Source organism: Balaenoptera borealis (genome assembly GCF_965194805.1).
Source record: "Balaenoptera borealis genome assembly, chromosome: 14".
In the NCBI taxonomy this organism is placed as follows: Eukaryota; Metazoa; Chordata; class Mammalia; order Artiodactyla; family Balaenopteridae; genus Balaenoptera; species Balaenoptera borealis.
In genome coordinates, this window is record NC_138875.1 from 84,510,188 (window position 1) to 84,525,030 (window position 14,843).

At 39.3% G+C, this 14,843-nt stretch overlaps 1 protein-coding gene across 7 annotated transcripts in view; it reads right to left on the bottom strand.

The window, feature by feature from the left end:
* The window catches only part of ZCCHC8 (zinc finger CCHC-type containing 8), a 35,368-nt gene that overhangs the window by 12,276 nt on the left and 8,249 nt on the right, over positions 1-14,843 (bottom strand). For 5 of the 7 annotated variants that reach the window (XR_014234527.1, XM_082355895.1, XM_082355897.1 and 2 more), the window contains exons 4-13: positions 14,215-14,320; positions 12,944-13,018; positions 10,591-10,694; positions 10,404-10,469; positions 9,768-9,828; positions 9,149-9,291; positions 8,717-8,859; positions 5,944-6,065; positions 4,522-4,608; positions 4,136-4,253 (exon numbers count right to left, since the gene is read on the bottom strand). Coding sequence is in view for 6 of the 7 variants with exons in the window: in XM_082355895.1 (XP_082212021.1) it covers positions 4,136-4,253; positions 4,522-4,608; positions 5,944-6,065; positions 8,717-8,859; positions 9,149-9,291; positions 9,768-9,828; positions 10,404-10,469; positions 10,591-10,694; positions 12,944-13,018; positions 14,215-14,320 (1,025 nt within the window). In the remaining variant the exon portion in view is untranslated. Of the gene's footprint in view, positions 1-4,135; positions 4,254-4,521; positions 4,609-5,943; positions 6,066-8,716; positions 8,860-9,148; positions 9,292-9,767; positions 9,829-10,403; positions 10,470-10,590; positions 10,695-12,943; positions 13,019-14,214; positions 14,321-14,843 lie in introns of those variants that run through there. The other 2 variants (XM_082355899.1, XM_082355900.1) reach the window with 2 other exon arrangements.

Genomic DNA, 14,843 nt, shown 5'->3' on the forward strand with positions numbered 1-14,843 from the left:
CTCATGGCCCTGGTAAGTCTCTGAATTCATCCCTCAAGATGCAGCTTGAAGTCATTCTTGGGAAGAGGCTATGACTTTATCCAGCACGGCTGCGCAGTTTTTCCTTGGTGCCACTATTACAGTTGGTAACCAGCTCTGTGATACTAACCTCTGTATGTATCACTACAGGCCACCACATTTATATTAAAATGATGTTTACACATCTGCAATCCTAGGCGACAGAGAGCCGTAACTAAGGGTAGCAGTTGTGTCTTATTAATCTTCCTGCCCTCAGGGTCTAGCAGAGGAGTCTGAAACACACTATGTGTGTAAAAACTTTGGAAAATTCAACTGCATAACACAGAATCATAAAGCCTATGCAAAGCCAGTCTGAACTTTATTGTATAGGCAATAAGATCTGTGAGGAGGGTAATACACTGTCACTCAGATTTTAAGATGTTAATCAGAAGAGCAAAGAATGGATAAAAAAGCTGAAAGGAAGGATTAAAAAAAAAAAAATCAGTTATAAGGGCGCCAAGAGCAATCAGGTGAGAGAGAAAAGCCTGAACGAAGAGGCAATTTCTGAGACAGTGTTAAGATTTCGGTAACTGGCTAGAAATGGAAAGCCACGATCACGGGGGGATGCGGCTGCAGACGAATGGCATCTCTCAGTCTCGGGAGCTACGAGAACACGGGTGCTGCCGACTACAGCAGAGAGCACAGAGGAGGGAGGGGCAGCTGGCAGGGAGAAGGGATGGCGAAGCTAGTGAGCTATTTGACAATATATGTACTTCATGCTTTTAAGAATAAAACATAACTAAACAGTTTAACCCAAGTTTCACTTTGCACAAAATATCACAATGAACACTATTAACATAAGAATGCTAAATGGGAAAAAAAAAAAAAAAGAATGCTAAATGGGAAAAGGATGTTCAGGTACTTATAGTTCACAGTTCCAAGCTGAATCACTGTACCCACAGCTTTGCAATATGGAACCCATTTCACTTATAACACATTATTTGCTAATAAAATTTTCCACAGGAAAATGGCAATTAGACTGACTCACTGTTTCTTCTTCTTGGGAATGAGCTGCCCACAAAAGTCACTCGAATTCCTACGCCTTACAGAGTTTCATCCCTGCAGAGCAGGAAGAAGCTGGGGACGGGGCGGGGCGGGGGGGGGGGGCTTGCGGTGGTTCTGGGGTGGGAAGGGCCTGCCTTTAGGACCATTTACCAGGGTGTTCATAAGCCAACCCAGTTCAGTTAGCAGACCCTTTCGGCCCTTTCATGAAGCAGCCCTATAACTGGCCTTGATAATTTGATCTGTTACTACTCACTGAATGATCACTTAAGTTGTTCAGAACCAGGGTAGGGAAAGGGGTTGCTATTCACCCCCTCAAAGACCCTGACATTCAGTGTGCTGAGAGGGAACATGGAAAACAACATGTTTTAACAACAGAAGGATGGCCTGCGGGTGGGAAGACACATGGAGGTCAAGATATGTGGCTTGAGGCCTTGAGCTTTACATGTGGTCAGAGTGTTCTGATCCTGGCACTGGCCCATCTTTTAAGTCTGTGGCTTGGGCAAGAAAGCTCTTGTCACGGGGTTCTTTGTCCTCAGCAGGTGACTGCATGTTATGGTGGCTTCTTTTAGAGGTGCGGCTGTTTCTAGAAAGGCAGAGGCTTACTTAAGCTTCTGCACAGAGGCAGGCGCTTGTAAACAAAACCAGTTGCCTCTGCTGATGGCTGCGACCAGAGGGGCCTTTAGCAGGTGGTCTGGGACCTTGAACTACATTTAACAAATGTGTGCGGGCAGGCAGAAGCGTCAGCGGATGGCAGCAGAGGCTCGGAAGCAGGCACAACTGACGAAATAATTCACTTACAGACTGCAGGGCAAGGGGGATCTAGCGAACTAAGGCACAGGCTTCGGGGTAGGGGCCCAGCTGAGTCCTCAGGAAGTGTGGCAGAGGCAGAGATCAGATATATAGTGTGGAAAGAAGGCATTTCAGGCCTTTTAGGCACCCGGGGTAAATAATCTTTGTTCTGCAAAGGTTCTGTCTGTCTTACAGAGAACTAAAGAGGTTCTAATTAAACTGTTTATCCCAGGGTGAGTTAGGCAAGCACTAGCACTAGATCTTCTGCCCCAAATTCCACTGTGGACCGAGAACCACGGAAGGAATGTGGAGGCACTAAACTTGGATTCTTGAGTCTCACTTCATCACATGGGCTCAGGCTGGCTCTTGATTGGTTAATTATATATGAAGGAGAAAGCAAGAGACAGACAGACAAACAGAGAGAAACTTCCCTTAAGAGGAAGGTTTCCTAGGCCTCAGAAATCCCCTCACAAGAAACAGAAGCAGCAGCTCCCAGCACAGGGCTGAAAGCGCCTGCAGGTAGTGTGTGGACCTAGTTACGGAGTGCCACCGCCGCAAATTCCCAAACCTCGAGAGAAAGCAACTACAACCCAAATGGTTCAAAATACCAAGCTCGGGTGTCTTTTCCTCAGAGGTACTACTCTAAGTGCCTAAGACCAAAATTCTCTTCTTATGGGGAAACTTCTTCCAACCTAATTTAAGTTCCCAGGTGGTGGAGTCAGATGACTGGCACTAACTAACATCCTTGAGAGACAGAAACCAAGACTTTTGCCCTTACTCAGAAATCTCGGCTGTGGCCTTTGATAACACTGGGAAGTGCTGGGCTCTCGGAATGTAATTCTGTCTGGGACAACTGCTTTTGGGTTCTGGGGAATTGCTTGCTTTCAAAATTTCATAGGTATGTGGCAAAGGCTGTAATTCTGTTTCCTATGAACTCTTTGGCCGTGTTAAAAGTGAGACTAGATATTGAAGTAAGGCTGTTGGTGCTAAACGTCCAGGTTGTGAACTTTACTAAGGCATCAAGACTCCTGTGGTAAGAACAAGCAGAATAAAAAATTTGGGAAAATGGTTTGGAGGCTTTAATTTTGGACTTTGAAGTTGCTAGTGCAAAATAATTCAATTTGGGGCTTTAAGGTGATTTAATCTGCAACCTTTAAATTCTCCCTGGGTGGGGCTTCCCGGCGGTCCAGTGGTTAGGACTCCGCGCTTCCACTGCAGGGGGCACACGTTCAACCTCTGGTCGGGGAACTAAGATCCCGCGTGCCGTGCGGCACGGCCAAAACAATAAAGTAAAATAAATTCTCCCTGGGAATCTGAAAATGGGTATTCAGGGTAGGGAGGTCTCCATTCAAATTTGAGGCAATTTACATTGCTGGCATCTTATTACTAGAGCATCTGTATGCATTTTACCCTAATGTTGCCATTTCATTTCGCTTTCAGAACATCCGACATGCTACATGGGACCAGAGTAGAGGGGCATGGTTTGTGACGGGAAACAGAACAAGGGGTGAGTTTTCATTAGGTTCAGAGCAAACTTGGAGTTTATCCAATTAACACAAAATTCTGATCCATTCCAGAGCCTTCTGGGGGCAAAATCTAAACTACTCATCAGTAGTCCCAAGGGGAAACCCAAAGGAGTGGTGGTTGGTAGTGGGGCAAGCGGGGACTCAAAAAGGTGGGAGCGTGACTGTCCTCATAACTACTGAGCTGCTGAAAAGGACCGTCACAACCCTGCTTGACCACAGGTTCCACGGTAAACCCAGAGGGTTCAGAGAACAAAAGGCTGGGGGAGTATCAGAGGGCAAGGCCTTTGTTCCCTTCTGGTTTCTGAGAGGACGGACTTTCCTCCTGGTCTCTCTTTCCTGGGGGGAGGAGGGACTTAGTGGATTTATACACTTGGGAAGAGTAACTGGGAAAGCCTGACTTAGCTCTGCCCTTCTTCCCCTCGGGAGCAAGCTGCGAAAGGGGAGCATGTCCCACTGCTTGTCTCAAAGCACTGCCCACCAGAGGGGCCGGTCCAGGTCCAGAACCACTGGGACCGGGTGGGTAGGTCTGTCTGACTCAGGTATCCAGTCGGCTGCCCAGCGGGCTCTCACACCAAGCTATGAGTCTTCCAACTGAGCTTCGAGCAGTAATAGTGGAGATGCTCTGATATCCAAGGAGAAAAGAAAAGATTTCCTCTTTAGTTACTGCTCGTAAAGAGCTTCCTCTTTCTTATGGAACTCAGGAGTGTACAAATTCGCCCTACTTTCTAAAGAAATCAAAACCACGGGATGAAACCTACCCGAGTCGAGCTCCATGTCGGCGGGCGAGGCTGCTGAGCTACCTTCCTTCTTCTGCTTCTTTGGACTACTAGGGCTGGGCAGAGACGAAGACCTCTTGCTGCTGGACCTCACACTCGGCTAACGGAGAACCAAACCGAACACAAGTCAGGTGGGTCCACAAAGAACTGAACTCCATCCCTTCACTTAAATATGATGTAGAAAACCAATCTGGAGCTAAGTCCAGGTAACTGGTGAATGCAGTTATCTTTTTCCTTTGGATTCATCAGAACACACAGAGTGCTTTATATCCAAAGCGAGAAAAGGCGATAAGATGCCTAATGAGTTACAAAATTCCTCAGATAGACGCGATACATGTTTATAAACCACACTCTGAAAATCTATTTACCGCTTGGAAGTTAGAAGTTAGGTAATTGGCAAACACGTCTTTCTGCTGACATGCCTGCATTGGTATGGAACCAAACATCCTCCATTCCTAATGGTGAAAGGAGAAGAGAAAAGTAAGTATGTATTTGGAAAACGTCATGCTTTGAATAGTCTGCTGACAGGAGGTAAGGTGGAGGTCTCAAATTACATTTCTGCTTCATATGTGACTTTTCCTTTTTGGGGGAATTAAAGAAAATAATGGAGCATTGAAGGGGAAAAAAACCCCAACTCTGCCTGCAGAACGCGCAGGACTGAACACTAAAAGACTACTTGACAAAACCGCTTGGCGCAGGAAGGTTCTACCTACGGCAAGAAGAACTTACAGGCAGTAACGACACAGACTCTCATCCGGCCTGGCTGGCTCCCGCCCCCTCCTGGCGCACCAGCGCTCTTCACATGACTGTTAACTGTTCCCTTCTCCTAACTCGCTCACTCATGCTGATTTTTTTATCTTCTGTTCTTTCCCTTTCCAAACTGAACAATAATCTTTAAGGTTCAACATCACTCATTTCTCTCTTATCGCCAGTAACACATTCAACAGTGGTTCTCAATAGAAATCACTCTGGGCTCTTGTGAAACCTATAGATTCCAAGGACTAAGTCAGTTAAGTCTAAGGGTGGGAAGGGGCGGTGCTCAAAAATGTGCATTTCTAATGCACACCCCGAGGAGATTCTGATGTAGGCTGGTACTTGGACCCACTTCCAGAGGCACTGATGATCTGTACATGCAACTCAGCCCTTGATTAATTACACACATCTTCGTATCTGTTCACTAGACTGTAAGTTCAGACCTTTGGCTGTTTCTCTAAAGCCCAGTCCCTAAGAACACCTAGAATGCATTTTTATTAAAATACCACCACCACCATCACCACTACTATAGTTAGTTGTTAAAGCCTGAAACGTAAGATGAAAGTTGGAAAAGATTAAGTGTAGCAAACCTTTCTTGTATAGGAGAAATTTTACTTTGGGGAGGGGGGGAAGAGGGAAGAGTAGGGAAAAGTTATAGTATACTTAGATTTATTAAAGGCAGAAATTTACTTCCCAATTAATTCTGTAAAACTTATAATACTGCTTCAAACCATCCCATATTTTAAAAAAATAATCTTTTAATTTTAGAGTAGTTCTAGATTTATAGAATCTCACCATTCTATTTTAGCTCCTTTTCTTAGGGCATAAAATTGGAAAAAACTGTGGGGTTTTTTTCTTTTTGATGAATTCAAGATTTCACTTAATATTCTAATCAACATAAAGGAAATTAAAAAGTTAAACACAAAAGTAACACATTTACTTCTTTATGGAACAGTAATTGCTACATAAGCTAACATTTTGAACAATCTACATAAATAAAGTCACATCCCAGAAGAATAAAAAACCAACACACTTACATCTGGAATTCCTCTGGGAGTAGATATATTAAAACCTGGATAGTTTACCAATTTCGAGAGATCGTAAGTGACACTTTTATTTTGTTGTACTTCTCCAGCTTCTGTTTCTCCGTCAGCACCATCTATTACAGACCATCAAAAAGCTTAATATTGCTAGATGCCCATATAAATCCCTCTCCAGACCAAAAGTAGACCTGGAAAGTGCTTAGATTCATGACCACAGAATTATTCCGAGAATAGCTTTAATTATAATTTCTTTGAACCATTAGATTATAATTTTTAAACAACATGGACGTATTATTTTGATAAAAATAAACATTTAAAATCTTGGAAACTTTAGTTCTTCCATGAGTTATTTGAAAAGTCTGTTTTGCACTGGTCTTATGATTTGCCTAATCCTCTATTCCAATTCTTTATTTAATAAACATTTATATAATGGTTACTGTGTATGAGCTAGTGTTTTCTTTTCAGATAGTGCCTTTCAACAGTTCACAAATATTCATTCGCTTAATCTTCATAACAACCCTAAGAGGTACATACTATTAAAACCACTTTACAGATGAGAATAGTCTTTGAAGGATACTTGGGAACCACTTCATTATTTTGAAAAGTACTAAATAAATCGAACATTTATTTTGCTAGTCCCATGTCTATATACCTAAGGAAAACAAATAGTTGATGAGAAGTTTCTCTTTATATAAGTTTTCAGGATAAGAAGCCAAGTAATGAAAGAATAAGAATATAACCAGTGTGTCATCTGTATCATTAACAGATAGATATAGGCAGTGATCACCAGTGACTGATTCCACCACAATTCACAGGAAACAGAGGGACAGAGAAACATGCTAAAATAACACCACGGGGATGCATCAGCAAAATCTCGAAAACTCAAAAGGACAAAATACAGAGTTTTGTTAAAAACAAGAAAGGGAACTTACAGATTAAAAGAGATTTAAGAGGCTCTCAATGATCTACAATCTTTTGTCCAAAGAATCCCTATTCAAGCCAATAACTTAGAGAGAGAGAGAAAACACAGAAATGCAAGCACCTACAGAGTGGCACGAGCAATGATAATTTGAATGTCAGCATGACTTGGGGATATATTAAAAGGCTGTGCTGGGGCTTTCCTGGTGGCACAGTGGTTAAGAATCCACCTGCCAATGCAGGGGACAAGGGTTCGGGCCCTGGTCCGGGAAGATCCCACATGCCGCAGAGCAACTAAGCCCGTGCGCCACAACTACTGAGCCTGTGCTCTAGAGCCCGCGAGCCACAACTGTTGAGCCCGCGTGCCTAGAGCCCGTGCTCCGCAATAAGAGAAGCCACCGCAATGAGAAGCCCGCGCACCGCAACGAAGAGTAGCCCCCGCTCGCCACAACTAGAGAAAGCCTGCACACAGCAACGAAGACCCAATGCAGCCAAAAATAAATAAATAAAATTTAAATAGAATTTTAAAAATAAGGCTGTGCTAAATATTCTTTGGTACTACTTGAGGTGGGGGGGTGGTAAATTTTTTATTTAGTTTTTATTTAATTAATTAATTAATTAATTTTGGCTGTGCTGCGCGGCATGTGGGATCTTAGTTCCCTGACCAGGGATCGAACCTGCACCCGCTGCAGTGGAAGTGCAGAGTCTTAACCACTGGACTGCCAGGGAAGTCCCTAAATTTTTTATTTTTATTTTTAATTACCTAAGTAATATCTAGAAACACTTTCATTTTTTAAAAATGTAGAGCATTAGAGATAATACTAAAATCTTAAGCCCAATCCTGTTTTCCTTCTCAGGGATAACCACTGTTGAGTTTGCTGTATATTGGTTAGGACTTTAAAAATTTTTATATAAAAAGTTATTTACTATCTACCAGATGCCAGGCACTGTGCTACATGATAAATAAATAGATACAAATTGTGACAGGGCATGAAGAAAGCAAACAGGGTGAAGTGATAAAGACTGGTAGAACAGGTGGGTAAACATGGGAGAGACACCTTTAAATAAAGTGGTCAGGGAAGGCCTCTATGAGTCCAAACCCTGAAATCTAGGTGGTTCTTGGTTAAGATCTTTCAAAAATATCTTTTACAAACATAACTCCTCATAGAAAATATAGAGCATTGTTTCATCCGTGTGGGTTTTTTTTTAAATTTAAGATCAATGGTATCATAATATGTAAGTCATCCAGAAACTTGCCTTTTAAACTCAGTACTGCATAGGGATTTTGCCAAGTTAGCTCCATGGATTTACTCCATGTTAAAAAATACTGCAGGGATTCCACCCCCCAGATCTACCACGGTTTACTTAGCCATTCTCCTTTAGGGCCTTAATGTTGTTTTTAATTTTTCACTATCATAGTCAATGTTAAAAAGTATCTTTATATACATACATTTCCTTGTGCGCACATGTGAATATTTTTCTAGAGGAGGTACCTAAGAGAAGTTCTAGATTACAGGAGGGTTTATTTATTCTAACTTTTATAGGTCTCCTGGCAGAGATGGATATATTTCTGTTACCGTTACTGAGAAAGGCAAGAGCTTACGCGGTCTAGCTGGAGAGCTAATACCTTGCTAGGTAGTCACTGAGCAAGTCCAGATAACCATCTGATAACTCTCAATGAAGTTTTAGTTCCTTCCTTGTAAAACAAGGGAAACACCATCAAGATATTTTTTAGTTAACTCAGCACACACTAAATAAGCCAGCCATTCCCACCCCATTTTACTGTGATTCTTTAATTAAAAAAAAAAAAGAACACTTAAGCTGACTTATCTAACTGAACATACTATACCTTTTCCATCATAGAGCGCAAGCCCTGAGGTCTCTAGTTCGGCCTCTTTGAGCCAGCCTGGTGGGTATCCTAGCTGGCGCATTCGATATATAAAAGGTGGAAGACTCTTGTCCGTCACACCCAGTGCATCCTGAAGTTCCTCACTGAGTAAAAATAAAAGAGGAAGAAAAATACTGTATTCTTGTTTGGATGAAAATACATACTGGTCTGATATTTTAAAACTCTTCTATGTTTTATATTACACACCTGTGGCATGGTGCCTATCAAACACATAGTTAAAATTCCAATAACTGTTTTTGGATTAATTGATGTACATTATGTAGAGCCTTGCTAGAGAACACTTATATCTTGATTATCACCCTGAAGATCCACAGAACGTTCCAAATAGTGGGGAAGTAGAAATGACATTCTGCGGTAAAATGACAGCGGTACCTGATAACTCCCGGCTTGAATCTTCCAAATCTTTCTTCTACTTCGTCTGCGTGGTATCGCTGCTGAAAATTCTGATTGCTTGTCTCACCACAGGCATCCATATACTCTTTTCTCTTCTCACTTATTCGAGCAGCATTCCGAGGCTAAATCATAATGTGTTTGGAAAGAATGGTATCGAGCAGTTTAGAAATATTTCAGAAATTAAATAAATACAAGCACTTTTTCTAGGTCAAGCACACAGATGATTTCAGTTTTAATGCATAAGGGACAGGTATAAAAGAGTGGATACTTTAGAAAAATAAGCAAAGAAGAGAAGCAGTCCTTTAATTTCTTATTACCTTGGTACTATCATAACATAAAATAAAGTTTTGAAAATAAGTTGTCTAAAAATGAACTCTCATAATGTTTTATTCATCTCAAATACAGAGTACTGTAATAAATTATTTTTTAAGAAATCTAATGTCTTTAAAACTTATGTATAAATTTGGAAAGATTTCAAAATCAAGGACTACGGGAAAGTAAGACAGAAAGTTTCTTCACATCACACAATGCCATAGATGTATTGAAAACATTAGAAAGCTCTGGTTCAAAGATTTTTTTTTATATGAGAAAAATTTACCATTGGGCAATCTTTCATTTGATGCTCTTCAGAACCACAATTGAAACAGTGAGGCTTTGGCCTATTTGGTCAAAAAACAAAGATTTTCATAATGTAAATAGAAATATAAAAGCAAATCAACAAAATTCTGTATGACAGCAACGTGTATCAGAGACAAGAAAGCATGTAGATCGCCAATTATTATCTGCAAAAATGAGTACACTTTCACCTCTTGTGCTTAGTGATTTAAACAGACAGTACTTTTGACCAAGTCTTTTAACCAAGAACCCTTGTGTTCCTGACTGATCTGTTACCTCTGAGTTTTCTCAGTGGCTAATAACAGAAGAACCAAGGCAAACAGATTATCATATTTTCCTTTAGGTAACTTGGAAAGGGGTAGATGGTTACAAGACAGCAATCAAACTGACAGCAGTAATTATACCTTTCCACCCACCCAGGCACATCAGGCGTGAACCAATGAATTCCAATATGACTGACTTAAACATTTAACATGTCTATATATTGAAATTCTAGTTTAATCTGTTTATTTATCGTAAGCTAGCAATAAAGAATATTAACTTTTCAAGCTAAAAGAGTTCATGGTTTTGGTTAAAAAAGAAGAAGAAGAAGAAAACAAAATCAACTCCCCACACAAACCTTTTTGCCTTTACTTGTATTTCTTGCCCTTCTAGAGAAACAATGTGGCTGAAGACTTGCTGGTACCTTTAGTGAGTTTTATTAAGGAATAGTTATCATAGTCTGCAAAATTTGGTTTGTTTTTTTTTTTTTAAAGGTGAACTTAATGGCAAGATGCATAAAGATCTTCATTCACTATGTAGGATACTTGGGTATTTCCCATCCTTCCGTAAGCTGAGGGTTTTCATTTAGTAGCGGTTGCCCCAATTTATCAAGGCAAAAATTAGTAAAATACAGGACACTTCCTACAACCTGCAGAAAACAAGTCAAAAAATATTGCTATTTAAGCAGAAAAAAAAAAGACATTAAATAATGTAAGACTATGATTAATTGTTTTAACAATTTATTTCTGGATGAAATTATTAGAAATAATAATCAACTCCCTAGTTAAAGGAGCCACATTCTGATGTGTAAGTAAGATCTCCATCACTGAATTCCCCTCTGTTGCCTAGATCACTGAATTTTTCCTGTTGGACCACTACTATCAGCTGCACTTTCTCCAGACTTAAAAAACTAAAACTTGTCAACAACTCTTACATTCCCTCCAATTCCCCATTTCTTTGCTTCCTTTTGCAGCAAGATCCTCAGACAGTTTTCTATATCTATATAGTCACTGTTTCCACTTCCTTTCCTCCCAATCACTCTTTTCCTTTCTTTCCAATTTCTGGGAACAATTTCCTACAGAAAAGTTGAAAAAAATGGTACAAGGAACACCCACGTACCCTCCATCTAGATTCGACAATTGTTAACTGACATTTTTGTGTGCACATCTCTACACACACACACACACACACATTTTTACTGAGCCATTTTTAAAAAGTAAGTTGACACCACTATCATCTTAGTCTAAGTCACTATTTTCTCCAGCTTGAGATTAATACAATAACTTCCTACCCGGGTTCTAGCTTCCACACATAACCAACTACAGATTCTATTCATGACACTGCACCCCTAAATACTTCAGTATGAGCCTTCTAAGAATAAGAACATTCTACAAATCACAATACCACTGTCATGCTTAAGAAAATTACTAACACCTTAAAATCATCTATATCCAATCTATTTTCAGTTTTCCACAATTTTAAAGACATGGGGGTGCTGGGATGATGAAGAGCCCACAGATCTTACTGAAAAGATTCACAAGGTATGTACACATCTCTGCAAATGTGATAAAGGCTGATATTTGCAAAGGTATCGTTTTAGATCACCCTATAAATGCCAAGTGGAAGAACTAGGACCAGTGATTGGATTGAGTACAAGAAGCACATTTCAGCTCAACTTTTCGAGAGTGGAAATTTCTATCACAGGTGTGAAGAATGAAGTGGTTTGTCTCATTTTTTAAAAAAGTGAATTCCAAGTTACTGGAAAGACTCAAAAAAAGGCCAAGATGCTCTAAGGGCACTTTAAAGAAAGATTCCTGAATTTGAATTAGATAACTTCATTTCCCTTTTAAACTCTAAGGTTCTGGGATTTAAAGTGGCACCTGCCTGGAAATGGGGGATTTTGCACTTACTAATTTAGTCTAAATTGTGGTACACCAATGGGACACCATACTCCATGAACATGAAACCTAGTCTTCCTTTAATGGAATCCAGGATTACATCATCTTCTTTAAAAATTTTTAAGTTGCAAAATCACACCACTACACTGCACTGACACTGCTGAATTTTGCATAGGTACTGAAAGGGCTAATGTAGGTTCATCTCTGTAAATCGTCTTGTTTTTCACCCACCATTGGAGTCTGTGAACATTTAAAATTTCCTATCTGCCACCTGTTATATTAGCTATATATCCCTCTCAGCTTCACCCATCTCTAAGTTCCACAAGCATGCTTTCTACATCTTCATCCAAGTTCTTAAAAATGAATAGAGGTGGGAGAGAGGGATGAATAGGTGGAGTAAAGAGAATTTTTAGGGCAGTGAAACTACTCTGTATGATAGTCTCATGGTAGATGCATATCATTATAAATTTGTGCAAACCCACAGAATGTACACCACCAAGAATGAACCTTAACGTAAACCATGGACTCTGGGTGATAATGATGTGTCAATGTAGGTTCATCAATTGTAACAAATGTACCACCTGGTAGGGGCTGTGGATAGTGGGGGAGGCTATGAATGTCTGGGGACAGAGGATACATGGCAAATCTCTGTACCTTCCACTCCATTTTTTAGTGAACATAAAACTGCTCTAAAAAAAAAAATCTATTAAAAAAAGAAAAAGAAAGGAAAGAAGATGAACAGAGAGGATAGTCAAGAGAAAAATAAAGTCCTCCAAAGTATATCTATTGTGCCCCCAGGCCACAGTGAAATGGTTATTAAAAAGCAAACTATGGTATTTAGAGGCTGAAGTCTACACTGTTGTTTACAACAAATTTAATGAAAGAATGTGTGACCATCTGATGACATATGACTATACCACTTTATCATTTAAATGCCACCCAATGGACATAGGATAGAAAACATATCTGCAGAATTCAAAACTTAAATGTCCAAACTTACACTAAAAGCTTCCTTATTGTTAACAGCACTGCATTCTTCTACTTTATGGTCCTCTTCTAGCATAACACTGGAAGGCTAACACAAAGAGAAACACACGTTACAAAAGGTAACCAAATTCTAACAACTTTAAATTTCAAATATTAGCAATCTGAACACACTCATTTTATTTTCTAATACATACCATTAAGGTATATAAAATTTTGAATTCATTGTTGTCATAATTAGGGTGAGTTGAGAAGTTAAGCTAGGTAGGAATGTTTATGAAAGAAATCTCCCGAGTGGGAAAGTTAAAAAGATATATAAAAGATAGTATCTTCTGGAACATTAGCATACACTATGACTTTTTTTTAAAAAATTATTTTTACACTATGACTTTTGTGTTAACAAATATTAATTATGGAACTTTCAACACTTAAACTGACAAGACAGACTTTACCTTGAAATCAGATATAATCAAAGATTAAAATAATATATAACTTGGTATCACTGGTCAATACTGATATTATAACCCTTACAGACCTCAAGCCACTACAAAATTCTGGAGTGTTTCTTGAATCAAATATTAAATAATATTCAGTATGGTTTTTATTGTTAAATGTATTTTGTTCCGTGAATCTTTAAAAATTATATCTGATAGGTGAAAACTAAAGGTGATAAACAAAAAATTTAATTAATTAGAATACTCCATTCTCCAACCTCTGAGGATAAACAGCTAAAGATCCTTATTTGAGAGACTCTACTTACCTTAATTTTTAATTAAAAAAAAAAGCCCAGAAATCATAATTCTGATTTTCTTAAGGTAAACTCATGCCCTAATATTCAGAGTGGAATCTCTCAGATTTCTTCGGGCATGCTGTTGATTTTTAAAACAAGTAGAAGGGAAAGAAAGGATGGCATATGAACCTGTTCATTTTACATAAAAAGAATCCATCTTTTATAAACCCCAGAAACAGAGATTTTTTTTTCTGACCTAAAATTAATTTTCTGCCCCAAACCACGTGTCCAAGTCAGGGAATAGAAAATAAAGAGGTTTCAGTTTTGAGTGTAGCCAGGTGTGAATATGACTCCCTGAGAAAAGCACCCGTGATCCAAAAGAAAGCCCTGTGGCTGCGCTGGTCAGACTGTGGAGAAGGAAGCCCGGCTGCAGGATGGGAGGTAACAGTCAATCTCAACAGTCATTCTGGTTTTGATTCAAGAGGATCCCCGGAGCCTAACAATTGGCAGTGAAAAGCATAACCTACTAATCTTAAAATCTCTTAAGTTTGAAATACCTGGGGCAAAAGATTAAAGGAAGTCTTTTCCACATCATTTTTCTGCTGTTCCTCAAATCTTTTTACTAAATTTGATACAAATTCCTCTATTTCTTGATGATATTGCCTGCGTAAGAGGACAAAATGGTCAGAACCCAGACAGAGTAAAACATTGACTTGATTGAGTTTTATGCATTTTTAGAAGATGTCATGTGTAAATTTTGTTATTTTGTTTTTCAGAGTTTATCAAATCGCTGACTCTTTGTAACACTCAGGAATCTATTCCTTAGGAAAAATATATACATTGTTGTCAAGTTAATAAAATGATTATGATAAACTAATACAGTGCCTAGGATGTAACAGCTGGCAAATACTTATGCAAAGACTAAATGGATTTTATTTATAAATTTTACATACTTAATTTTTGAATCTATAATACATGTAAATGGTTCAAAATTCAAAAGAACTAAAAGGGTGAGTTATGTAACGAAAAGCTCCCTTCCTACCCTGTCTCTCAGCCCCTTATTTCTGCAACACAAAGATAATCAGTGCATTCAGCTCTTCCACATCCTCCTCCCAGACACCCTCTCTGCACATATAAGGAAACACCTATGTAAATATTACACTGGAGAAAAAAAGACCAAAATGCA